The following is a 27275-nucleotide window of genomic DNA, read 5'->3' on the forward strand; positions in this document are numbered from 1 at the left end:
CTGGTGCGAGCGTCTCCTTAGAAGCAATAGCCCACTTTGTTTCTGAGTCATCTTGCTATTCTCTTTATCAGAGTAGTGAAAACTCGGCTCTTTCTCCAGTCCCGTTCAATGCATGCGTCCCTGTGAAATGGGGATGCTAATCTGCATTAATGAGGGTGTGAGTACAGAACTAGAGGATGATGCTTAATCAATATGGAGTACAAAGGGGTAATCTTGTATATATTCAGGCACTACCCTGCCTGAATAATAAATGGAAAACATCTCAATTTAAAGACTTCTTTGTACCATGTTGCGAGACTTGCTTTTGCTTATTGTTGAGTGTCACTTTTAATGCTGAAGTTGGTTAGAAATTATATAAGTCTAGGGTATGGTAGGTTTTTTGTTTGTGCAAGGGATGGTAGGTTTTCTTGTATGTTCAGGGTATACGTTGTGTGTCTGTGTGTCTGGGTTTCTTTGTAATTAATTCTGATGACTCAGTGTTATAATTTTGTGGAATGTTTTCAAATAATCGTCATTGTTTTTGTGGGGGCTTTTTTTGGCTTGGCTTCTTTAGCTGTGTGTTTTTGGAGAGCAGGCAATTTTTAAATGTCAAGCTTGGCTGATTTTCTCAGATCTTGTCAGCCAAAGGCAACATCAACTGTTTCTCTTGACTGCATTCAGACATTGCTTTTAACCAGTGTTTAAGCTGGGCTGTGCACAAACCTAACTAGTTACCATGCTTTGCTGCTCGCTCCCCTCCCCCTTCCTTCCTGTGACATAAAAATGCAAATATGTGGCTTACTAGAGTTAGTTTCCTGCACACACACACACAAACTGGGATATTTAACCCCACATTGAAACACTGTTTGTGGAGGGGAAAAAGTAAGTTCAATTAACCTTCATGTCTGCATTCATGTGCCGTGAGTAAATGGTGTTAATCTCTCACTGGGATTCTCTACATAAGAAGAGTGAGGAAAGAGGCAAGGAGCCAGTGTTCACACATTCCAGTGTATTGTAAGTTGAAAGTGACTTCTGAATGAAGCTCTTGTGTGTGTCTGTCCTCCACCCTCCCCCATGGCTTGGTATTCAGAGGTGTTAGAGACTTTGCTATTTATTTATTTACATCATTTATATGCCACCTTTCCTCCCCAATACGGAGCCAAAGCAGTTTACTTCATTTTCATCTCCTCTATTTTTATCCTCACTACAGCTCTGCAAGGTATTTTAGGCTGGGAGTCCTGACTCCTAAGGTTACTCAGCTAGTTTCAATTAGACATGGGCAGGAACAGAAAACCCCCCCGAACATGGTGTTTGTTGTTCATTGCCATCCACGGACAACTAACATGACCTGTTCACGAACATGTTCATTGTTCGTGGGGGCCAGCAAGCTCTCCTCCAGCCATCAAGATCCCTACCACACCACTCACAGAAACCCTACCTGAGCAGGCAGCAGGAAATGTACCAATAATAAATAATAGCTTCGCCCAGAGCCTGGCAGCAGCTCTGGAACCTGAAGGGGTAGATCCCTACTGCACCACTCTCAGAAACCTCATCTGAGCAGGCAGCAGGAAAGGTACCAGTAATAAATAATAGCTTGGCCCAGAGCCTGGCAGCAGCTCTGGAACTTGAAGAGGTAGATCCCTATCCCACCACACACAAAGAAAATTCAAGCTCCAATGCACTCTCCCTGTCTCTCTCTCAAAATGCCAACAACAACTCTCTCCCTCTCCACTGTCTGAAAACTAACCAGAGCTGGGAGCCCCCCTCCCCCTGCTCCTTGCTCCCTTGTTGTAACAAATTTGCAGCTCCACACTTGGAAGGAAGACCTGCCTATCAAGCTAAATTGGGCTTAGATTGGGGTTTCCAGGGCAACAGCAGGAGTTCAGACAGAGTTCAGGCAGTCCCTGCCTCCGGTTGCCAAGGGAATTGATTGCAGCTGCCAGATTGTCTGGCTTGACAAACGAGGCTTGCAACGACCACCTGTTCGTTTAGAATGGGGCCTCACGAACAGCTTGTTCACAAACGGCTGATTGGCTGTTCGTGGCTTTTTTAGTTCATATTGCTGTTTGTACCCATCTCTAGTTTCAATTTCAGAGGGGAATGTGAACCTGGATCTCCCACACCTTGGCCTGGCACTCTAATCTCTACACTGCACTGTCTTACATGTGGAACACTGAGTGTTCCACATGTAAGAGCACAGGAGGCCAGCTCCTGAGAATCTCTGTGGTCAACTTGAACTGTCTTTTCCTTGGCATAAACTCAGTACCCAGTCCATGCATGGATACTGACTTCAATCATATGGGTAATCTGTGCTGATGCCCATGAAAGTACTTCTCATCCTAATTAAACAACATGAAGCCTCCAGCTTCTCCAAAGTAGACAATCCATAGATAATCCACTCCCAACATGTGAAAAAATCCTATGTATCTGTTACAGGAATGCACAGTCTGTTGTGGTGCAGCAAGGGTCACATACTCAAGACCAATCTTTTTGAGTTACAATGCAATCCTGTGCAATGTTCCTCCAGTCCTAAACCCATACATTTCAATGGGCGTAAACTAGGGTAACTCTGCATCGGATTGCACTGTTGCACATCAACAGCCTTTAAGCATCTATGGTATTAGCAATCAGGAGAATTTTTCATGGGCTCAGTAGAGTCATTTAGAGCTAAATCAAGGCAAATAATAGGGGGATTAAAAGAGAAGAAGATTAATATGAGAAAGTAAAGGGTGCAATGGGACAAGAGGCAGGAGGAGATATGCTGCAAACATTTTTAATTTTTTAAAAAATGCAATAAAGTTTTGTCCAGAGTGCAGGATTGTCAGTATTCCTCATGATCAATATGAGACTCTATTTAAATGTAATTTATTTGTTCAACTTTGGACACACTTGACTTCTTACTTAAATTTGACTCCCAGCCTTTGTGCTTGCAATATTAGCATACCGCTTTTTCATAGATGGCTTTTGTGCATGTGTGCTGAAGTTGCTTACATAGGAAGCTAATATGCATAGTGGCCCAGTTTGGGTAGGTTCTTCTTGCATACCAGCATCACATTGAAATAGGACTAGAGACTAGCCTCACCAAGGGATTTTAGCACATGCGCGTCGACAGCCCATTCCCTACTAGAGTTAAGGTGGTATGTCTAATACCACCACCTGGGGAAAATGGAAAGCCTGAGAGCTGTTATAACAACCCAGGCCAAGCAAGAGAACCTGCTGAGCAAGAGTAACTTCTGAGGTGATTCACTGCCTTTAATGCCAACACTAAAATTAGATGAGGCAGATGGGTTCCCAGCCTGGTATCTTTAGCTGCTATGTATTTCTGTGTATCCTCGTGACATGGAAGATCCTGATCAGAGATCTCATGGGTTTTTCACAACAGTAAAAGACATTGGATATTTGTTGCTGGGTCATAAGGGAAGAGCTCAATTAATCTCTTCTTCCCCCCCCCCCGCCCCCGGTTTTACAATTCACATACAGACTAGAACTGCTGTTTGTCCCAATGGAGTTGCCTCTTGGCTACTCCTATGTTTTCTTCATCTGAGAAGATAGGACCCCAGGCAGTGTGGATTGTGATTGGAGATGAGGAAAGGATGGCCCCTCCCCATACGCAAGCCCTGACCAAAATTCCCCCTTCCCACCCATGGCTCCTTTTACGAAAGACTTGTGGGAGATCTTGATCACGGATTTCCCTTATCATGCGCACTTTGACTCCAGATACTTCGATTAGTGTCTGGAGTGGAAGGGGGACTCTAATCGCACAAACCTAACCAGAGTGTACCTTTCTGAGCCCATAACAGTCTACACAGAAAAGATCACCAATAACGCTTTCCTGAAACGGTAGCTATGAAGACAATTATCAGATAGAGACAATGCTTAGTTAATGAGTCATTACTTCTGAGTTTAACGTCTTTAATATCTTGAAAGAAAAAAAAGTCATGCTGTTTCAAATTTCAAAGCTTTTCTGCTTGATATCTGACATGCCTCCTGGACATGCCATTTTCTGTTTAATTAAACAATAACTCTAACCTCTGTGGAGATGCAATTTAAAAAAAAAAGGAATACCAAAGCTTAGCAATTCAGTTTGACAGTCCCGCCATGACTATTTCTTCGCTTTTTGCCAAACAGCAAAAATATGGAAATATTCCAAATGGAATAGTATGAAGGAGAAGCTGTAAATAAGTCTTGTCATTTAAAATAATAAATATTTTTTTAACCTGAAACATATAGATAAATATTTTGTCAGCTATCTCAGTTAAACACAACATCATACAATTCCCTTTCTTTGTCTTGAATATTTCATAGTTCATCCAGCAGGAACACAAAATTGTGCATTTTTCATGTGTCCCAAAGCAATTTTTCTTTGGGAAATAAGGGGGAAACCAAAATTGGGGCAGGGTGTGTGTGTGTGTGCTGGATGCAAACCCAAAATGTTGTTCCCTTTTAAACTCATTGTTGGACAGCTAATATTATATATATTAGAAACATTTATACGCTGTGAACATGTTTTTAAAAATTATTTTAATTTTATATACTTTGTTTATAGTCCCATCTTTTTTCACCGAAACTCAAACCCAGATTACAGGATATAAAACAGTACAGATAACATAAAATAACCAATGATCAATGCCATTGGGGTAGGATTACAGAAGGTAGAGAACAATGCAAGGCACAAACTGCCTAAGGTAAAGTATACTATAACTAGAGATGGGCACAAACCGGCAAAATGGCCGTTCATTGCTATTCCTGGTTGCCTAAGAAACTGATTGATTGGCACCAGGCTGTCTGCAGTGGCAAACCAAAAAACAAACCAAACGAACTGGGCTAAAAATCAGAGCAGTTTTTCACGGGTTGTCAGAAATGCTCTCCAATGAACCGCCAGTTCGCAAACCGAAAAACAGCCCGGCTCGTGATGAGCATTGGTTTGTATTTTGGTTCGTCCACATCTCTAACTATAACCAACATAGAAGGTCTGTTACAAAGCATAAGATAATGCAGTAAAAGCAAGTGATAGTGGATTACAGTTGGTATTGTAATCAATTTTACACTGATGTTGTCTGGCTTCCTGGGTTTTATTGTTCCGGATGTGAGGCTATTACATCAGCTAATCCCAAAAGAATGTTATAATAGACGGATGATGCTTAATATCTTTATTAACTGGTTTTATAACTCACAACGGAGTTGTCTTTTGGTCTCTTAAAACTGCACACAGTTCCTGTGTGTTAAGAATCCTGGAGCGGAGCAACTTTAGAAGAGGAGAAAGAGGAGGGGATTCAAATGAGTCAGAGAAGCTGTTTTAAAATGATTTTGTTGGCACACAATAAAAGGAAGCATTTCTTTTGATGTAAACACACACTATATCTAAGTTTTATTTCATAGGAGAGATGCCACGCAAATCTATTTAGGGTAAAATGGATTTTTTTTGTTATGCAGAATGCTGAAAATTATAATTCAGAACTATATATGCGAGCATTGCATAGAAGATGGTAAAATTATAAATGGATTGATAGGGAAGGGAAATCTTCAGCCCCCTCCCGTTGCAAATTTCCCCCTTGTTCTCGTTGTATGCAATTTGTTCCACGGTGTGTAGAGGGGAGGACTGAATATAGGAGGTGCTTACAGACCTCCCATTCTCCAGACTGCCTTGGGGAATGGCTTGCACCTTGCATGTAAGGGGAGGGGAGTAGATGAACAGGGCTCTCTTGGTCTCCACTGAGATGCTTCCATGTGCGTACATTGCACCTTTGTATGTGGCAGGATTGTGGTGCAGATGTTCAAGCAAAGCTGGCTGCAGTGCTCATAAACTACTCATTCATGAAACATTTCTGTAAATCAAATTAGTAGCGGTGTTTGAATATTCCCTTTAATTGTAGGCTGGGAGGTGGGCAGATCTTCCGCTATATACAGATCTTGGCCATTTTCAAACTGCTTACTGGCCATGGAACATCGCGCCAAGCTCCTGGAACGACAGAGTCTTCCTGGCTCAATTTCATATGAGAACTGCTCACATGAAATCACGCCAGGAAGATGCTGTCATTCCGGGAGCTTGGCACGATGTTCTGTGGTTGGTAAGCAGTATGAAAACGGCCCTTTAGTCCTCAGCCTCCCATTCCCTGTTGCTGTTTGAAAGCCTGGCAGGAGAAAAATGAGAGGAGCCCTTTGGTGTTGAGCCAACATGTGTGGTGGAGAGTGTCCTCAAGTCAGAGTTGACTTATGGCAACCTCTGGTGGGGTTTTCACGGCAAGAGACTAACAGAGGTGGTTTGCCATTGCCTGCCTCTGCAACCCTGGTCTTCATTGGAGGTCTCCCATCTAATTACTAACTAAGGCCCACCCTGCTTAGCTTCTGAGATCTGACAAGATCAGACTTACCTGGGCTTGCCAACATGTAGCATCACACAAAGCTGGAAGAGACATCATCATGTTGGGATGATGTTCTAGGATTCACCCACAACTCATGTTTTTGGACAAATCCTAGAGTGTTGCCCCAATGCAATGATGTCACTTCCAGTTTTGCACCAGAAATGACACTGGGCATTGGTGCAACACCACTGAGATATTTCCTGCCCCCTAACTTCTTCCAGAGATGTTCTAGTTACAGCTGGCAACCTTAGTGTAAGCACACAGATACCACACACATGAATCTAGTTTACAAGATATACAGGAAACAGTCACCATCAAGATACACACATGATATCAACTGCGTCTTAAGAAGAGGCTATATTCTCCTGGCGATGAGGTGCCTATGCTATACCATAAGTGCACTTCTGCAAACCTTCACTTGTCATTACTTTGCTGGGAGACATCAAATCATTAACTTAGATTTTTCTAAAAATAATATGTATCCGCTATGTTTTAGCAGCATGTGGGACACTCTGTTTTACTACACATAGAGCAAATTAATTCCAGATCTTTGTGCCTTCACAGGCCATTGTAGTTCAATTCTCTTTCCTGTGTGGAGCTGTTAGTGCTCAGCTGCGAGCCTCCATTTTAAAACCCTTCTGTAATTATTGCCAGCGATTGATTGCAAATGGTAATAGCTTTAATAATAGATTCCAGCTTAGCATTTTGTTGCCTTTTTACTCTGGTCTTTTTGAACACAACAGTTAGTATTGCCGACCGTTTGTGCTAATGTTCAAAAATCCAATAGATGGCTTGTTTAAAAGGAAAACAGGGAATTAAACAGTTTTGCCGTTTGTATCCAGAAATTGTTGAAGCGTTTTTTAATGTGATCGGGAAGGAAAGACCCCCCCTAAAAATTATTATAACGTTTTTGCTTGTTCCCCATTGTGGTCCCGATCCTGCTCCCACAGAAGTCAATGGGGGATTTGCTGGCCCTTGGCTGTGGAATTGCCTTCCACCAGAAATCAGGAGGACCATGTATCTTCCCTCGTGCCAAGCGAAATGTAAGACCCTCTTTTTGACAAAGCCTTCCCTCAACAGCATTATTAGTCTGGGGGGGGGGTTGAGAATAAAGGGTGGGGATGTGGGGGCACGACAGGGGTTTCTACAGTTGTGCATGACATGGAGAAAGTGGGTAGAGGGACTTCTTTTTCCCTCCTCCATAGTACTCAAACTAAGAGGCACCCAATGAAGTTTGTGGACAGGTAATTCAGGACAGACCTAAGAAAGTACTCCTGTGCACAGTGCTTCATTCGTTTATGGCTGTGAGAGGTGGTTGCAGCAGGCGGTGGCCAAAACAGGGCATGACAAGGATGCGTCATTTTTATTGGTCTGTAAAAAATAACTTGCATGTGTGCGCAGCTGCAGTTGGGGGTCACGGCTGCATAGGAAGGGGAGATTTAATGTTCTGTGATCCATTTTGCCAAGCGAAGCCAGGTTCTCCATGCTTTTATTAGCATGATAAGGGGGAAGAGACATAGTTTTACAGGTCATGTTTCTGTTTTTCCTTTCAAAGATTAATTACAGTGTGGGGAATCTGATTTGATTAGCAAAACTGAGGAGCAGCTGAAGGCGTAAATGCTCCCATCCCCATGTGGAGAGAAACTAGGCATTACCTTTGAGTTCATCACAGAGCCAACTCGTGTTCTTTACAGCCACATATCAGCTGCAGGGAATGGCTCCTTAAAAAAAAAAAGGAAAGCCCAAAGAGGCTCGGAATGCCACCACGAGGGGGAGAAGGATCCTTCCTCCCCCCCCCCAAGCTATTTTCCTTTGCAAAAACAGTGCACGGGAATTATTTCCCCATTTTTGTTGCTACACATGCACAAATACACCATGTGGAACAGCAAAAGAATGGGGAATTAACTCTCCCCAGGCTGTTTTCACACAAGAAAAAGGCTTGAGGGGGAAGGTGCAGGAGCTGTTCCTCTTCTTGCAGTGGCATTCCGAGGCCATTCGGGCTCTCCTTTTTCTTTAGAAGCCGCTCCTCACAGCTGCTATGCTGCTGCAGCCGAAACGAGTTGGGTCCGTATCGAACTCATGAAAAATGTAATGTTTAGTTGGCTGTGTGGCTCAGGGCTGTAAATCTATGCATTTTACAGACTGTCACAGATATATTACCTTTGTCATAACTGTTTTTACCCATTGATTTCTTTAAAAGGGGATTGGGCAGAATTACTGGAGGATAGATCAGTCAGTGGCTGTTAGCCATGATAGTGAAGCAAAACCTCCACATGGGGAAGCAGTAGGCTACTCAGTGCTAATTGCTGGGGACCAGCCATAGGAGGGATTCATTGCCTTTGTGTCAAAGGTTCCCAAAAGTTTCTGGCAGAGTGCAGTATACGCAGGATGGAGGGATCCTTGGTCTGATCTAGAAAAGGGGCTCATATTCTTATTAATGTCTTGATATAAAGGCGTAAAATTTGAACACCGAATATATTGAAGAATATTAAGATCAAAAGAGGGAAGAATATATTGGAATCAGATCCTTGATATAATCTTAGTTACTTATTCTATGTAAATATTAGTAACACCTCCTAAAAATAATGATTGAAGCTTTAAAATGCAGTCCTAACCATAGTTACTCCAGTCTAAGCCCACTGACATCAATGAGCTTAGACTGGAGTAACTCTAGTTAGGATTGCACTGTTAGATGAGGTACCTATGGTCACTTCTGTAGTTTTATTGGTCTGGTTTTGCAGTCAAGAAGAGTCTTTAATACTAATTCTGTATTAATATTACTAAACCAATAACCTATTTAGCTAGAAAGAAAACCCCAAACTTTCAAATTCTGTCCTAGAATTTTGCATTCTGCCTAGGCTAATGACCTGCCTGTAAGCGAAGCACTAAATCTAGACCTCTGCTCTGGGAATCATTTCACAAATGCATGGCTATTAGCGAAACACAAAGTCATGAACACCTTAAATCTTTCCCCCTCTTCCTATGTGTTAAAAGAAAAGCTCCAGTTTCCCGGGCACATCTTGCCTAGAGGTCTGCATCCAAGGGTCAGTTCAAATATCATATCCCCCAAACCAGTGGTTTGAGAATGTTTAAGATGCCACAGGTCTGTGCATGTCATCCCTTCATTGGCAGCCTCTAGTTTGAATGTGTAACCAGGTACTGAGAACATAGATTGAAGTCAGTTTAAATCCCTAAATTTGAAGACAAACTGTTTGTGCATTTGGACATCTTAGCAAAATATAGTTTGCTCAATCTACCGAGGAAGAAAATTGAAATGCATGAAGAGAGGGGAAGGAGGAAGCCTGCAAGCCCCTGTGGCACATCCCTGATACTTCAAAGCAAAGATACACAAGGGCAGTGCCAAATATAAACCTACTATTGAGTTTACCCAAAACATGTTTTTGTGCAAGTCAGTCCCACTAGAAATTGATCTGTGGGATGTACTTCCAAAATAAACATGTTTGAGACTTGAGAATACAGTGCTGCTTCCAGCTAGCATCCAGATATGCTAAGAATGAGCCATACCAGAGTACCTGAATGAAAGAAGTAAAACAGTCAAAATTAAGCACATTTAAGCCCCAGTGATTTCATCAAGGAAATTTTAAGATTGGATTGACTTCAAAAGTAGCACTATGCGGCTCTCCAAGATCTTGGGCAAAGAAATGTCTTTCCCAACACAGGGTGACCTGAGATGCCAAGGACTGTCTCTCTCTCTACACAAGATCTTTCACGGGGACACTCAAGTGTAGGGAGACACAATGTTAACCAGGAAACATAGTTTAAAAAGACAAAGCCAGCAGAGATCGCTCCTCAGAGGGTTTGTTAATTTCATCTTTGCCTCCCTGAAGGCTCTGTCAATTTCACCTCCCCTTCAGGGAGGCAAAGATGAAATTAACAGACTCTCTGAAGAGATCTACGCCAGCTCAGTCTTTTTAAATTACCCTCCTGTAGAGAGGTGAAATTGACAGCGCCTTGCAGGCTAACATTGCATCTCCCTACACTTGAGCATAGCTATGTAAGATGTCTCATATAGAGAGACTCTGGGGCCCTCTGCATGCAAAGCATAGGTTCTGTAACTGAACCTCGGTCCCTCCCCTGCAGTCAGGCATTCAGCTGTTTGGCTTTATTTTTCATTGTGAAAAGGGAACAGATGGATTCCAGAAATGTGTACATAGCTGTGGAGAATGTGGATAAAGTATTTTGAAGCAGTATAAACTCTTTTGAAAAAAATACACACACTGAATGGCTGCCATTAAAATAGTCTCACAGAACCTTATCTTAATTAACACAGTCACAGCAATAGCATGTGTCGGATTTGGGAGGACATGAAGGATAGCTGGAATACATCAAGCGCCAACATGTCGCTTGGACATGTCTACAGGAGTATTATATTCCTCTTTGTCTAGGACATCCTGTCACTGAGAGAGTCTGTAGCATTCAATCTTTGCCGGTTCATTAGGGCTGCCCACTGACTAGTTAGTCAATTCGCTGTTTTGTTTTAAACCAGTAAATCAGCCAAGATACTTTATTAATTGTCTTGTGAATCAGGACAAGCAAAATGTGGCTTGAATCAGGACACACACACACACACACAAATTATGCCTTAAGCTCTGGACCTTTGAAAGCTTTTATGAAAATTCCCCATGTTAATATGCTACCAAAAATAATCAAACAGCTGACTTACTCATTTTTCTAGCCCCAGGAGACACCCAACATGTTTTAATGCTTTGTTTTAATGCTTGCTTAAGTGAGTTTGTATACAAGTGTGCTATTTATCCCATAACACATACAGGCCCGGGGTGTCCATGGAGCAGATGCCGGTAGCTGCCTCGAGCGCTGAACTCTGAAGGAAGTGCCACGCCAGCCCCTGACGACCCCCCCCCCAACCCAGAAGCGGGCCGTGTCCCCGGTCACCTCTCCTCCCCTTTGCCACTGCCGCCTGCCTCGGCTTGGCTCTCGGCGAGCCAGGCACCCAGGCAGCGCTGCAGTGAGTGGGGAAGCGAGCCGCCTCCCTGCCCCTTTGCCACTGCTGCCCGCCTCAGGTGAGGGAGACGCTCCTGCGTGATGACATCACGACTGACGTCATCGTGCAGGGCCGGAACACATGTGCGCGAAGCGTGCGTGCACAGGGCGAGGGGCGCAAGTAGGTATCTTACCTCAGGCACCAGAAACCCCGGCCCTGAACACATACACACAAAAATATATAGGGTTAGAGCCAGCCAGCTTTTCTCTTGGTAAGAGAAGAAAGAGTGGTGCCTCTGACCACCCGCAAGTGCTACTGAGGGATCTAGGAGTTGTAGTAAGGAGCAGGATTAGGGGAAACTGAGTGGAAAAGCTGGCTGTATCCGTCCCATATTTTTCATTACATTTACTTACCACCCTCTTCTTTTTCTGGCCCTGCACTGGTTTTCAACAGCAGCTTGACATGCTTGACACGCTGAGTGTACAAAGGTGTCCCGTCCCCACCCTACAGCAAGGTAATAAAGTGATGGGAGATTCTGTATTTTCTTACATTAGTGGATGACAAAGTAAAATCGGGGTAATCAGTTAGGGTTGGCTTGCCTGCCTTTCCCCTGCTCCCCCCCCCCCCCCCGCACGGGCCAGGAATAGGCTCCAGTCTAACCTGACATGGTTCTGAGATTTGGATATACTAGAAAACAGCCTTCTTCAAGGGCCTCCAAAGCTCAGTGGAGGGTTAGGGATGACTACCGCTCTCCTCTCTAGTTCCAGGCTTGGGGAAAGAGCCTGCCTCACCTCTAATATCACACTGCATTTAGAGGTATTTGATGGCAGCAGTGGGGCCTCGCTTCTGTGCAGTGCCTGATAAATCCAGTGCCAGGTCAGAGGCAAATTTCCTCCCATCTGTTCCACTTCGTATTCTAGATCAGTGGTCACCAGAATAAGAAGATACAGTCTCTGCTTCTTGTCTGGCAACTGTGTTTGTAGAATGCCATGCTAATGGCACTATAGCAGGGCAAGAACTAAAAACTGAAAATTCAGATAGCATACATGTTATGTAGGTAAATCTTGAGCACTGATCTGGACATATCTGTTGTGCCTCCAAATCTAAGCAGGCAAAAAAAGGGGAAAGGACTGTTAGATTCTTGGATTTGTCCAGAATTGCCCAGTATGGCGCACTGTATATTGCCTCAGCCAAAGCTGAAAGGCCTTATTTCAGCCAGTGCCTCAGTCGATGCTTGGGCATGTGGTCCAAAGGTTGAGGTATCACAGTTCTCTTGTAGGTGTAGAAGCCCACCCTTCGAGATGAAAGTCACCAGGCATAAGTGTCAAAAACATTGATACAGCTGTAGATACAAATACAGCCTATACAGCTTTCTGTTCCATGACCCGTTTTGGACATTACAAGCGAACAGTGCCAACAGAGCTGGTGACACTATGAATCCTTCCAACAGTGTTTATCACATGTTTTACTCCATCCTTCCCCCGAAGAGCGCAGGGCAGCAGGCATGGTTCTCCCTTCTTAGTTTTATCCTTGCAAGAACCCAGTGAGGTAGGCTAGGCTGAGAAATCGTGACTGCTCCATGATCACCAAACAGGCTTCATGGCAGAGGTCCTCCTGACCGTATATTTGGAAATGTTATGTACCAATTCCATAGGAAAGAATTGCATGATCAGGCTTTGCCCCACTTCCTTAGTTCCTTTAAACATCATCCAAGCCTTGAGGGAGGCACAAGGGAAAAAATGGCTAGGATGGCATTTGATGCGCCCTTGCGTCAAGTTCAAAGCTACTCTTAAGAATGCATTTCTTGGCTACCCAAAAGCTTAGGATCAGGCCGAAACCATGTTGTGTGAGGATTTGCTGATACACAATTTTATGCAGCACTCGGGTTGACCCAGTAGTTTGCATGCTTAGGCCGTTCCATTGGCAGCCCTGCTTTAATAAGTGCTCCTTGGCACCTCTCAGCTTTCCAGAAATCTATTCTTTATGAAAATTCGTTCTCGTATTGTAAAAATGGATTATTTGAAAACGGTAGCATGAGAGGAACAGCCAGCCTTTGGACTGTTGTTATTTAAGGCTTTCAAATGATCTATCCATTCTTTTCTGTATATCTAGGAACCTTATGAACTCTTGTCTTTTGAAATGTTCTGTTATGAAGAACGCCACACTGTTAGGAACCTGCATTTGTCCTCCATTGTCTCAAATAGACTTGTCAACGTCCAATATGGTTTTTCATGGCAGGAAAGGTGCACTGAAGGCCAAACAACACAGCCCATGACGGGACCTTCAGTTGTGTGATTTGACCTGATTGAGCAGCTGTGGGAACAGTCAGGCTACATTGCTGGAGAAGGGGGGGGGAGTTGAAAAATGCAAAAGGGAAGCAAATGAGGGGTTTCATAGTTTTTAATAATACAGCCAGCACTAGAACATCCGTTTCCAGATAGGTAAAGGAGATGGTTAAACTGCAGTATTTGTTTGTTGCTTCTTCCTTGTGTGGTGGGTGAATCTTGATTTTTTTTTAACAACATGGCTCTCTTATCTTTTTTCCCCATAGGCACTTCCTATTTAAACATGGATCGGGTTCTTCAGCTATCTTCAGTGCAGCCAGTCAGAACTATCCTTTAACTTCCAATACTGTTTACTCACCACCTCCTAGGCCACTTCCTAGAAGTACTTTTTCTAGACCGGCTTTCTCTTTTAACAAACCTTACCGATGTTGCAATTGGAAGTGCACTGCCTTGAGCGCCACAGCGATCACGGTCACGCTGGCACTGTTGCTGGCCTATGTGATTGGTAAGCTTTGTGTTTGCTTTTCTTCCTACTAAATCCTCTCTCTCTCTCTCTCTCTCTCTCTCTCTCTCTCTCTCTCTCTCTCTCTCTTCCTTTCTGTCCATTTGCTTTTATGGTGATCTGATGAATTGGTTTAAATCTGGGGGGATCCAGAATCTGTAGAAAATAAGTTAATAGGCTCTGGTATTTTTTTAAAAAATCTCTTCAGGATGAGGGTGAGAAGGTGCAAAGTAGACACTTTAACTTCCCCACTCCCCTGTACAGTGATTGCCTAGTTTTCTTCCTAGTCTGAAAGAGAATTGAGTTGGGGGGGAGCAGTTGGCTACGAACCAGTGTGGTGTAGCGGTTAAAGTGTAAGACAAGGTCTGGGAAGCCCAGAGTAGAATCCTCATTATGCCATGGAAGCCTGTTGGTTGACCTTGGGCCAGTCAGGGACTGTCAGTCTAATCTACCTCACAGGATTATTGTTGTGATAATAAAAAAGAAGAGGAGAATAGGTCACTCTAGGTCACCACTGGAGAGAAATGTGAGGCATGACTATCTAAATGAATAATAAATAGAAAGTGGGGGGTTATGTAACTCTAGAAATGGCTTGGAGAATAGATTCATTCTTTTCTCTGACTGTCCTGAAACTTCTAGGCATCCGGTGAAGTTGACTGGCAGTTGCTTAAAGGCAGGCAAAATAATTTTCTAAGCACACAACTTGTGGAAACCACTACCTCAAGATGTGGTTGTGGCTCTTCTCTGAGATGGATTTTTAAAAGGGTTCAGCAGATTCACAGAGGACAGGTCTATAATGGAGCTTCCTTGCTCAGAAGCAATAGTATATGTTGGGCATCATCAGTAGTGGATGCCCACCACCTTCGTATGCTGTTCGTGATTCTTAACAGGAGGACCAGTTCATAAGGTCCATGGAGGCATTCGCAGAAGACTTCCACAGGGTTTAATTGCTGTTAATCTTCCAGTTTCCAGACCATTCGGACTAGTAATACGACATGTGTTCAGGCACTAAAATTATATTCTGAAGCCCTGTTTGGTGAAAGTTGCTTTGCCAGCAGGTTGTAGGCTATTTTCCTGTTTCCTTTAAACTAAATGAAGTGGGGTTTTTTTTGCAAAAATAGTCCAGCAAAGGCCTGGGCCCAACATGGCTGCTACTTGCTTTCTCCTCCCTGCATAAATGTAATTATCCAAATGCCGACGCATGCTCTCACACAGCCCCCAAAAGCACAAATCACGTGCAACCCCAGAAATATTTCACTTCCGTCAAGTTGTTGCACTCTAGGGCTTAAGTGGGGTTGCATGGGGGCAGCAGGAATGCTGAACTTGCAAGAAGGTTTTCCTGAGGTCTCTTGACACTTTCCTGCCAGCATTAAAAGGTGTGGGGGGGGGAGGTGTAGGCTGTGGCTTTTGTGGAGCTCTGAAGGGAGGAGAATGAGGTGATAAAGTGTTGGTAGAATGGGACTGCACCATTTCAGAATACAGGAGGACTATCATGGAAGATCACACTATGCTCCCCTGTGTTGGATGTGAGGGTGATCTGGCCTCAACATCTGTCACCCTGTTGATCACCACGGTTGATTTGGCTGGTCTAGCTGTCGAGGCAGGTGCCCCCTTACTCTCTTACCGCTCTATGAAAATGTGTACGTGTGTGTGGTGCCCTCAAGTCATAGCTAGCTTATGGCGACCCCTGGCGGGGTTTTCATTGCAAGATACTATCAGAGGTGGTTTGCCATTGCCTGCCTTTGTAACCTGGTCTCCATTGGAGGTCTCCCATCCAATTACTAACCAAGGCCAATCCTGCTTAGCTTCTGAGATCTGACGAGATCAGGCTCACCTGGGCTATCCAGGTCAGGCTACGAAAATGTGTGTTTGGTGGAATTCTGCCAGGGGTATACTATAGTTGTGCTCCCCTACTAAGCACCTTCAAGCTCCCCTGTTAAAACAATTCCTGCAAAAAGAAACCTAGTACAAAAAGCCAAGAGAAACGATAGAAGCTTTCTCGCTTTCAGACTAGTTTTCTATCTGTATGATTTTTTTAAATACAAAAGGACATTTAGAGCTTGAAGCCATCACCTGCTGCTTTAAGGAATGTATTCCATTCCACCACTTCAGGGATCATTGCCCTGCATGTGTGAACAACATGTAAGAATCAAAAGGGATGGATCCAGTCTAAATTTTCCAGGGGCAGAATGGAACTTCCCTCCCACTTCAGTCCATTCATCTGTACAAAATGCAACTCCTGAAGGATCTAAGATATAACCAAAACAGGGGGGGAAACCCCATATTATATAAAATACATTCAGTCAATGCCTTTGACTGACAGACTGACTAAAATACATTAATACAAAGTAAATTACCAAGCAGCAAAAATAATGTTCTTCCAGATAAAAATAATCAAAAAAGGAATCCACTTATACGCTCCCCCCCCCCCCCGCCATCCAAACCCTGAACTTTTAAAGGTGATCTGATATTTCCTTTGGGGAAGAAGAGAGCACAAAGCAGATATTTATATATAAATTCTCCCTGACATCAACGTTCAGCGATAAGAGGGGAGCCCTTCAAGCAAATACTGTTTTTGTTCTGCTTAGACTTATGTAGGCATTACATTTGTACTTGCTGAAGTTTACATCTTCAAATAGGGAATATTATCCATTTTAATAATAAATCTTTCATCTCATTATAGTTATGTAAGATTTGTTTGAATAGCCATCTAATTGCATTGGGTCATAAGCAGGGCCTTTTTTCAGTGGGAACGCTGTGTTACGGAGTTCCGGCACCTCTTGAAAATGGTCACATGGCCGGTGGCCCCGCCCCCTGATCTCGAGACAGAGGGGAGTTTAGATTGCCCTCCGCACCGCCGAGCGGCGTGGAGGACAATCTAAACTCCCCTCTTTCTGGAGATCTGGGGGCGGGGCCACTGACCATGTGACCATTTTCACCGAGGGCGATTTAAACTTTAAAAAACTCTCCCCTTGTTCCAGCTGAGCTGACCCAAAGTGACGTCATTGTGTGGTCCTGAGTTCCACATGAAGCTGCTTTTTACTGAGTCAGAGCATTGATCTATCAAGGTCAGAATCATCAACTTGGAGTGGCAGTGGCTCTGGAGGGTCCCAGAGCTACTATAGCCTTTTAATTGGTGAACCTGATACCTTCTGCATCCAAAGACGAAGCTCTACCTCTGAACCATGCCCCCTCTCCCCAAACCCTTCAAGTTAAAGGCATGAGACGCAATTCAACTATGGAATAATACAATCAACCTTTAGTTTTTATAATAATAATAGATAGCACTTTGGGGTGCATCACGTCAGTATGTTATTTGTAATTTTTACAAGAGCTCTGTAAAAGAAAACTGTAAGAGGTGCTTTAGTGGTTAAGTGGTTGGGTTGCAAATCAGCACTCTACTGGTTTGAATTCCACTACTGCCCTGAACTCTCAGCCCCAGCTCCCCAGGGGTATTGTGGGGATAATAATAAGTCTGACTTAGTTCACTGATCTGAGTGGGGCACTAATCTGTCTAGAAGAGCAGTATATTAAGCGCAGTTACTGTTGTTCATAGAATCATAGGGTTGGAATGGACTTCCAGGGTCATCTAGTCCAACCCCCTGCACAATGCAGGGAATTCACAACTATTTCCCCTTCCCCCACACACGCAGTGACCCCTGCTCCATGCCCAGAAGATTGCAAAACACTGTCAGGAACCCTAGCCGAACTGGCCTGGAGAAAATTGCTACCTGATCCCAAAGTGGCGATTGGCATTACCCTGGGCATGTAAGAAGAGCCCACAAGAACTAAGCACCGATGTAACCCTTCCTGCCCTCCCTCTCATGATCTGTTGTTGCTGTTGTTGTCATCATCATTATTATATTTCAGACAGGAGAGTTTAGTTTGCCAATGGCTTCCTGGTTGGTTCTGGGAAAAGAGGTGGTGGAATTCAGTGGGTTGCCAGCACAAGGGGCAACTCTTGGCAGGAGGTGGTGCCCCTGGTACCACATGTGGACATGCAAAGTGCACACATGCTCCCAGGGCCAATGACATCACTTTGGGTCTGCTGGAACAAGGGAGGAGTTTTTAAAAGTTTAAATCACCCTCGGTGAAAATGGTCACATGGCTGGTGGCCCTGCCCCCTGATCTCCAGACAGAGGGGAGTTTAGATTGCTGGAGCGGCATGGAGGCCAATCTAAACTCCCCTCTGTCTGGAGATCAGGGGGCGGGGTCACCAGCCATGTAACTATTTTCAAGAGGTTCTGGAACTCCGTTCCACCGCATTCCAGCTGAAAAAAAGCCCTGGGTAAGATTTGAACCAAGGCATTCCTAAATTGCATTTGTTTCTTAACCCTGCCATCCTGCGAAGCTGAAGTTAAGCACATTTGATCCAGTTAGCTGCCTGGATGAGAGGCTGCCTAGAAAAGATGCATAGGCTGTTGAGAGTCCTGTGGAGCAAGAGTGAGATACCTGTATAAGAAATACATTGACTAAAGCTATCAGTTCCTTGCACATCCAAACTTCTGATGTTCAGTGTAACAAACCATCTCATCCATAAAAAGAATAATTAAACCAGAAGGAACAGAACTCCTCTGAATCAGTTCAAGAAGCCACTCAAGTGAATAACATAGAAGGCTAGAAAATGCTGATAGCGTAATAAAGATTTTGTTGTCACTTCCGCATTTTAAAATGCAATCCAGGTCCCACTGAATCAAGACACATGTTTGTGCCTATATGGAAATGGGAGTGTTGAGTCCCTATTACATGTTTTCTTTGAGTGTAAAATATATGATTATATTAGGGAAATATATATCAAACCTATAATTGATGGTCTTCTGGGGGAAAAGAGAAAAAAAACTATATTACAATCATGTTAGCAGACTGGAATAGGAAAAGGATGCTAAATGACGCTCCAAGTGGCAAAATATGGCTGGATGGTCATTAATAGGAGGAAATCCTGGCTTAGTGTGCAGAATCCTAGATAAGTATTGTTATAATTTGATAATATAAGGTAATTTGAATTTTAGGTATTTATATTATGTAAATTATAGTAAGCTGCAATTTTAATGATTGCCTGGATATTTTAAGTTTATATTGTTGCCAAATAATTATGCTTTTAGGACTGATCAATTTTATAAGTAATTTTTTAAAGGTAGTAATTTGTTGAAATATGTACCTTTTAAATATTTATTTTAAAATGGCGTGTGTCTCCCTGATGTGCAATCATGTAATTTTGAATTGATTTCAAGAATGTGATGGCCTCTGGCTAATAAAGTTTGTTGTTGTTGTTGGAATCAAGACACACAGTATTGCTGGTCTCACATTGACTCATAGTTTGCATGGAATAATTCATAGTTACGGGCCACTAAGTAAGCTTCTGAAGTTTGCAAACGGGGCATTTGAAATAAGAGGTAAGAGCCGACCGTCTGCCCCAAAGCAGGGCAATATAAGGCTATGATGAGTTAGAAATGTTTCCGAAAGGAATTGTGGTAGTTTTGTTACATGCAAAGACCCTGACCAATCTAAATAAGCAGTCGGTTGGTTTCCTGAAAATGGGGTTGCTAACAAAGATTTACTAAATTAATGGAAGAGCAAGATCTGAGTCCAGCAGCACCTTAAAGACCATCAAGATTTCCAAGGTATAAGCTTTCAAGAGTCAAAGTTCTCTATGAGGAAGGGAGCTTTAACTCGTATACCCTGAAAATTTTGTTGGGCTTTAGGGTGCTACTGGATTTGAATCTTGCTTTTCTACTGCAGACCGACACCGCTACCCACCTGAAACAAAATTAATGGAAGTAATTCAAGTATGTTACAGTTGTCTGATGCAAAATTGAAAGCTGAGTCCAGCAGTGATTTGTATGTGCTTATTTGTACATAGAAAGTGAGTCGCCCAGCCAGGTCAACACTAGCATGTCGCTAATGTGGAACCTGAGGGCTTAATACCCAGGGCCAAATGCAGTCCTCAGAGCCTGTTCTAAGCCTTTCTTTCCAGATCCTGTTGCTGCTCAGTCCTCTCTGCCCAAGCTGCTTTCCCCCCCCCCCTCACAGAGGAAAATACATGGCTAGAGGAGGAAGAATTAAGCAGTCGCATCCAACAGCTGAAAACTAAATTATTGTATGTTTAACTTCCAACAGCAAGAATGCAAAAGCATTATTATTACTGCAGAGGCATTAGCAAAATCAATGTAATCAGGACCCTGGGTTGCTCCTAGGAGCCATACCGTGATGCAGCTCCTAGGTGTCCCTCTCCAGCCAGTCGCCGCAGGCAGCCGTCTGCTTATAACAGGAGGCTCCAATTAAGGTCCAACTTTCCCCCGTGCTTTAGGCACGTAGGAGGCAATGCAGGTCACAGGAGCCTTCATGCAAGGTACTTAAAAAAAAATTCATTTAATTTTTCTACTGTTTATTGCCGGTTTCTTTTCTGCTCTTTTAATTCATTTCCCTCATTTTCGTTAACCTTTATCGTGTTCATCTAAAGGAAGATAGAAAAGGCTTGGTCATTCTGTATTGATTCATAATATTGAATCATTTGTTGATGTCATTCAGAAAGTGTCATGCTAGAACAGAGGAGAATACTCAATCATTAACTCAATCCATACAGCTAAAAATGGTCCCAGGAGGAATCAAAGGGCAGGTGTAATATGAATGAATGGTACAGCAATTCCTTGAGTGAAAAGCACTACGCTGTGCCCGAACCCACAGGATCCAATTGCCCAGTCTTTATGCTCTTGTCCATGAACACATTGCTGAGTTTCTACAGGATACTGAGGTCTTTTGGTCTTTGTTTTTTCTATCTTGCCTTCAGATCTGATTAATAGGTATTGAAAGAGTCTCCCTTTTTTGTGCTGAATATGTTCGGGGTTAGTTCTTTCTTATTTTCCTTTCTGCCCCTCGTAAACTTTCCCCAGAGTCCAGCAAAAGAATCTCACTGATTGGCTAGCTGCAGATGTTATGTGCTGTCAAGTTGCCTCCGACCTATGGTGAGCCTAGGCCTCCAAAACGTCCTATCATTAATAGACTTGCTCACATCCTGCAAACTGGAGGACGTGGCTTCTTTGATTGAGTCCAGCCATCTCGTTGTATGTATTCTTTTCCTACTGCCTTCCACTTTTCCTGGCATTATTGATTTTTCCAGAGAATCTTGTCTTCTCATGATGTGACCAAAGTGCGATAGCCTTAGTCTTGTCATTTTAGCTTCTAGGGAGAATTTGATCAAGTACCCACCTATTTGTCTTTCTGGCTGTCCATGGTATCCGCAAAACTCCCCTCCAGCACCACATTTCAAATGAATCAATTTTCTTCCTGTCAACTTTCTTCACTGTCCAACTTTCACATCCATATATGGCAATGGGGAATACCATAGTTTGGATCTTTATCTTTAAGGATCTTATCTAGCTCCCTCGCAGCTGCTCTTCCATGTCTCAATCTTCTTCTGATTTCTTCATTGCAGTCTCCGTTTTGGTTGATGATTGAGCCAAGGGATAGAAAATCTTGAACATTTAATAAACATTTAGTTATAAGGGGTCAGTAAGGCTACTTATTGAGACAGCTGGGTTATTCATTGAAATTACCTAGTGGATCTGGGGAAGGCAGCACTGCTTTCTGAGGTGACTTGTACTTCCTCCCTCCTCCTTTGGACTCACACAGACACCTTCCTTTAATAAAAATTCATTGTCTCTTCCACAGAATTGTTAAAGGCTTGTTTTCTTTGACAAGTAAGATGTTGTAAAAGCCTCTCGCTTTTCACAGCTGAACTGTGTCCCAGTCAGATACATGAGGCATCTTACGTGAGGACGCTCAAGTGTAGGGAGACGCAATGCTAGTCAAGAAGCATAATTTAAAAAGACAAAGACAAAGGCACTGTCAATTTCATGTATCTACATAGAGCCCACAGAGATCGCTCCTCAGGGCTTTTTTTTTAATTTCATTTTTGCCTCCGCAAAGGGGAGGTGAATTTCACAGAGCCTTTGGGGAAGCGAAGATGAAATGAACAAACCTTCGGAGGAGCAATCTTTGTAGAAGGCTGAAATTGATAGAATCTTTGGCTCTGTCTTTTTAAACTACACTTCCTGGCTAACATTGTGTCTCCCTACACTTGAATGTCCTCGTGTAAGATGCCTCATGTAGAAAAACTTTGAAATATTACGGCGTCACCTCCACCCACAGGGTTACAGAGCTGACCAGGCTGTTTCTCCTGGTGAGAGAGGTGGATTGATTTAATCTGGGAAAGACTCACTAAACCCTGGGATATCTGATCCCTAGGCTGCTACCTTTACCACCACAATGACAGAAATATCTGAAGTGTGAACTTCACCAGGGCAATCCCCACACTTCACCAGTCCAGTCACCCCTGGATTCAGACTCAGGACATAAGGTTAGGTGATCTCTGGATCCTGCCTTGAAACTCTCATGAATTCCCAACCTACTGTATACCCAAAATAACCTGCCTACCAGTTTGGTGTAGTGGTTAAGAGCAGCAGGATTCTAATCTGGAGAGCCAGGTTTGATTTCCCACTCCTCCTCTGCTTGAAGCAAGCTAGGTGACCTTGGGTCAGTCACAGCTCTCTTAGAGCTCTCTCAGCCGCATCCACCTCACAAGGTGATTGTTGTGAGGATAATAACAATACACTTTGTAATTCGCTCTGAGTGGGTATTAAGTTGTCCTGAACAGCGGTATATAAATCAAATGTTGTTGTTGTTGTTGTTTTGTTATCACTAATTTTGCTCCTGGCTAGGCCATATATGAGGAGTCTGATTGCCTATCTTCCCCTCTAACTCCTTTTCCTTCCCTGTTCCCGAGGATCCACAGTCTTTCATTGACTGGAGTCTCTAGTGGCACACAACAGCAATAAATAAATAGATGAATAAATGCAATATAAAGAATAACAACAAAAACAACAAACTGTCTTGGTTTGCTGCAGGATTCAGGAGCTGGCTCATCTGAAGGCACTGGCTGTGAACTATGGCCCCAAAACTCCTTGACTCATGCTTGCATCTCTGGCCACCCCAAAGCTTTATGATACCGAACAGGAAGAGAAAAATAAAGGCTGTGCATGATGTTGTAGCTGGCCTCTGTGCTCTTCCCACTTGAGATGGGCACAAACCGAAATATGAACCAAAATTTGTGATAAACCAGGCCGGTTCATGGTTCATGAACCAGCAGTTCGTCAGATCCCATTTCTGACGAACTTCCACGAACTTTAGGCTGGTTTGTTTGGTTCGCTTTTCAGTTCATTACTGCAGACAGCCTGGTGCTGATCAATCAGTTTCCTAGGCAACAAGGGATGGACTTCATACAGACCTTCTGCTGACCCGGAAGTGACATTCTGCTGATCTGGTAGTGGTGATTTGCTGGCCTGGAAGGGGCATTTTTCACAAACCAAAATGAACCGAATCGTGAACTGGGACAGGTTCGTGAAATTTCTTGGTTCGTGAAATGTGATGAACCACGGACCGCATGGTTCGGTTATTTTCTGGTTCATGCCCATCTCTGCTTCCCACCATTTTTCTCTCTGCTTCTTAGCAACGTTTCTTTGCTACAGTGAAATTGCCTTACTTTTTAATGGTTATCTGGTCCAAACACTAATCGGCATTCTAGCTTGTATTATAAACTCTAATTCATCCCTGCATGACCAAATTTGAGGAGAAAAGCCATCTTTTTAATTACCTTGAAGCTAAATTGCCAGGAGCCAGCAGTCCATAGCTTGATGAGACAGAAGGTGGTGAGTCTTGAGGTCTGGGCAAATCTAGTTGGGATGCCAGAGTCTTGAAAGTGGGGTATTTCTGCTCGCCTGACTGGGCCCATGTCCGATGAAAGAGAGAGACAGGCATCAGAGGGTGTCTACAAGCAGGGGTTACCTTGTGTGACTTGTACACAGCTGGCTTTGGTAGATGGCAGTGATTCATGAGGACCGAATAGCTGAAGTTTGAGATCAGCCAATTATATATGCAAAGCAGTGTTGTGCTTGGCAGAATTGCGTCTGGATAAGATGCAATTGTGTATAAATTCTTAAATCTGTCAATCTGGATGCCAATCAGGATACCGAGAAATCCTGGAGACAACCTATTTCAATCCAATTCCATAACTCAGGCAAGATATGCTGTGCCAAACCCAAATCTCTACCCAGGCTTTCCTAAAAGTATCTAAGAAAAGTAATTCTGCATGTTCCTTGAGCCCCTTACTTGGTTGATCAACCCCCCATTTGGGTAAGGTGTTTTCTCTGAACTGTACTTTTGTGTAGTTTAAATCTCTTTCATGTGTCCATCTTGCAAGAGAGAAAGAGAAATTATTCTTGACCCCCTTCGATATATAATGCTCTGACTCTAACGCAGTCCTAGAGATAGAACTTGCTTCCCAAGTAAGGATGGTCTTTGTTTTGCTGTACCATCACTCAACGGCTGAGGGTGCCATACCTGCCAGTGGACTTCCATGCATCACAAAAGGTATGTTTTATGTTTGCATTGCAAGGATGCCACGTTGGGAGACATGCAAATGTTTAGTACCTTTCTACATCAACAAGCAGGAGAGAGGACCTATTTCCTATTTTATTCTCACAGCCAATCAAGGTGAGTTAGGCTTGGGAGATACTCATTGGCCATAGCTGAGTAGGACCTTCTTGAACTCTCAGGCACACCAAGTTCAACCCTTCCTGCCCTACAGCACACTAATTATGTGGCCATTTTTCAGATCACTACACAGAGATAAGACATGAGCGGTCATCTAGCCAGAGCCACTGTCTTCTCCTTAAAAACCAATGATGATGTGCTCTGCCCTTTCATCACAAATTGCCACAGTGGTGGGTCATGTAAGGGGGGGAAATGTGTTCTGCAAATTAGTACATCTCCTTTCAATTATTGACTGACTGAGTGATTGTAGTTATGGATCACCACTCTGTTAAAAAGGTACTCCCTAATGTACAATAAAAACACCAAGAATATGTATGTCACACAGGGAACTTCGTTTCCAGTAGCTGCGTTCCATGCTTGCGACAGTCAAATCGATGGCTTAAATATATGTTTTTGCCTCTTCAGTCAGCTTGTCTGACTGACCATTCTGTCATTTCTGTCCTCCCCTTGGGACAGAATGATTCTTAAGTGGCTTGGCAGAGATCTGCCGCTCGTTTTCCTTGTTCCAAATGTCAAGCGTTTGGGGGAGGAAGGAATATCTTAGCTGGAATTATTTGGAGCTGGATAACAGGCTGATCTCTTCAGCCATTTTCTGCCATCTTCTTAGAAGAATAGGCTGTGTTTTAATTTGTAGCTGGAGATTAATGGAAAAAGAGAGGAGTTATGGTATGGATCCAATCCACCTTGATCAGCCAATCTGTTTTTCACTTTCAGGAATCACCTGCTATAATAGCATTTGCCAATTATAATTCCCAGACTTTTGGAAAGTTTAGTATGAGATGCTAATGCCAAAAACATGCCCATAGGAAGCAAAATGGGGACACGCTTGGTCCAGGTTGTTCATTTGAAAGTTCTTGACATTTCTGTTCTTTCTGTTCCTCCCCTAGAAGATGTTGTGCATAGGCTTCAAGCATACATGCAGCACTTCGTTTGGTTGTTGTTATTCACCAATCCACTATAGAGAGTTGCTTGTGTTTCAGCCAACACTCACACTTTGTTGACTGCCAAACTTTGCAGAACGCAAGTTGACAAGCTGTGCTTACACAGAAGGTAGATAAGAATAAATTCAATTTAATCATTGGCTTTGTTGCAGTTGGTGGGTTAATCCTGTTTTTAGAATGTAATCTGCAAACACACACACATATTCCAAACTGCCACAAAACCTCAAAAACCTTGTAGGATTTTTCAGAGCCATTGTCCAAACGTATGATACAAATCGTAAGATAAATAGTGTTATCTAGATGAGCTAAGTCCCTCCCTTCCCACTTCCATCACAAACAACACAATGTAATGATGCACTGCCAGTGTGATGCCTGTCGCCCAAATGCCCCAATGGAAAGCAATGAAATTGTGTCCTAAAATGAGAGGTGGACTTTTGGGAACTCTTTCATGGGCATCTTCCCCATTCTGCCACATTCTTTATTGTAAAGTGACAAGGGCCTTTGCAGGTTCTCATATTTTGTTTTTGATGTACTTACTGTGTAATGTTACTTTCTATTACATAGTTTGCTTTTGATATTCTTTCTCCAGTCCAATGCTGTCTTCTGTTTTAATAAAATATTTTTTAAAAAAAGATTCAGGGCTGTTGAACGTAGTTTGAGTCTTCAGCTGATACACTGTGTGATGCATCTATTCATTGATCTTAGCTGGTGTTCCATAGTAGTCTGAGTAACCGGAGGACAGAGAGCATTCTGGGAAGCAGGGGAGAGGTGGTTTGTCTGTATCTGTGTCCGAGACCTAAAATTTTAGAGTAGAAAAAGGCATTTAGGAATGGGGTCAGGTGCCTCTGTATCAATCTCCTGAAAACCAACCAATCCAATCCTAGCCATTTAATCGTGTCCGATCCTTGGCTACTCTGTAGATCGTATCCCTCCAGGCCTTTCTGTCTCTGACTGCTTCTTTCAATTCCTTCATGTTCAGTCCAGTGTCTTTCATGATGGTATCCAGCCAGCGGGTTTTTGGTCTTCCTCTCTTCCTCATTCCACTCACCATTCCTAGCATCATTGATGTTTCTAGTGAGTTGGCCCGCATTACATGCCCAAATAGCTGAGCTTCTGCTTTGTAATCTTCCCCTCCAGAGACATGTCAGGTTTTATGCGTTCCAAGACAGCTTGGTTTGTTACTTTTGCTGTCCAAGGGATCCTCAGGAGTCGTCTCCAACACCACAGTTCGAATGAGTCAATTTTTCTCCTGTCCATTTTTGTTAAGGTCCATGTCTCACATCCGTAGGTTGTTATAGGAAACACAATGGCTGTGACCAGTCGGTGCTTGGTGCTTATTGTGACATCTTTGGATTTCCAGATTGAATCCATGCTGACCATTGCTGAACATCCAAGTGTGATTTGCCGCTTTACTTCAGGTGTCCAGTCACCCCTGTTATTGATTTGTGAACCTAGGAAGACAAAGTTGTCAACCACGTCGATCTCATCATTGTTTATCTTGATATGGACTCGTTTGTTAGTGTTGGTCATGATCTTTGTTTTTTTGATGTTCAGCTGAAGCCCCATTACTTCACTTATTGTCTTTAGTTTCATGATCAGAGTCTTCAGATCTTTAGCCTTCTCTGCTAGCAGTGT

General features: G+C 43.2%; 1 protein-coding gene across 2 annotated transcripts in view; it reads left to right on the forward strand.

Annotated features, from left to right (window-relative positions):
- The window catches only part of TENM1 (teneurin transmembrane protein 1), a 468106-nt gene that overhangs the window by 169245 nt on the left and 271586 nt on the right, over nucleotides 1-27275 (forward strand). Inside the window, exons 4-5 of one of the 2 annotated variants that reach the window (XM_054996443.1) lie at nucleotides 7292-7384; nucleotides 13856-14094. In XM_054996443.1, coding sequence (XP_054852418.1) covers nucleotides 7292-7384; nucleotides 13856-14094 — 332 coding nt within the window. The remainder of the gene's footprint in view (nucleotides 1-7291; nucleotides 7385-13855; nucleotides 14095-27275) is intronic. The other variant, XM_054996444.1, reaches the window with a different exon arrangement.

Source organism: Eublepharis macularius, chromosome 13 (genome assembly GCF_028583425.1).
Source record: "Eublepharis macularius isolate TG4126 chromosome 13, MPM_Emac_v1.0, whole genome shotgun sequence".
In the NCBI taxonomy this organism is placed as follows: Eukaryota; Metazoa; Chordata; class Lepidosauria; order Squamata; family Eublepharidae; genus Eublepharis; species Eublepharis macularius.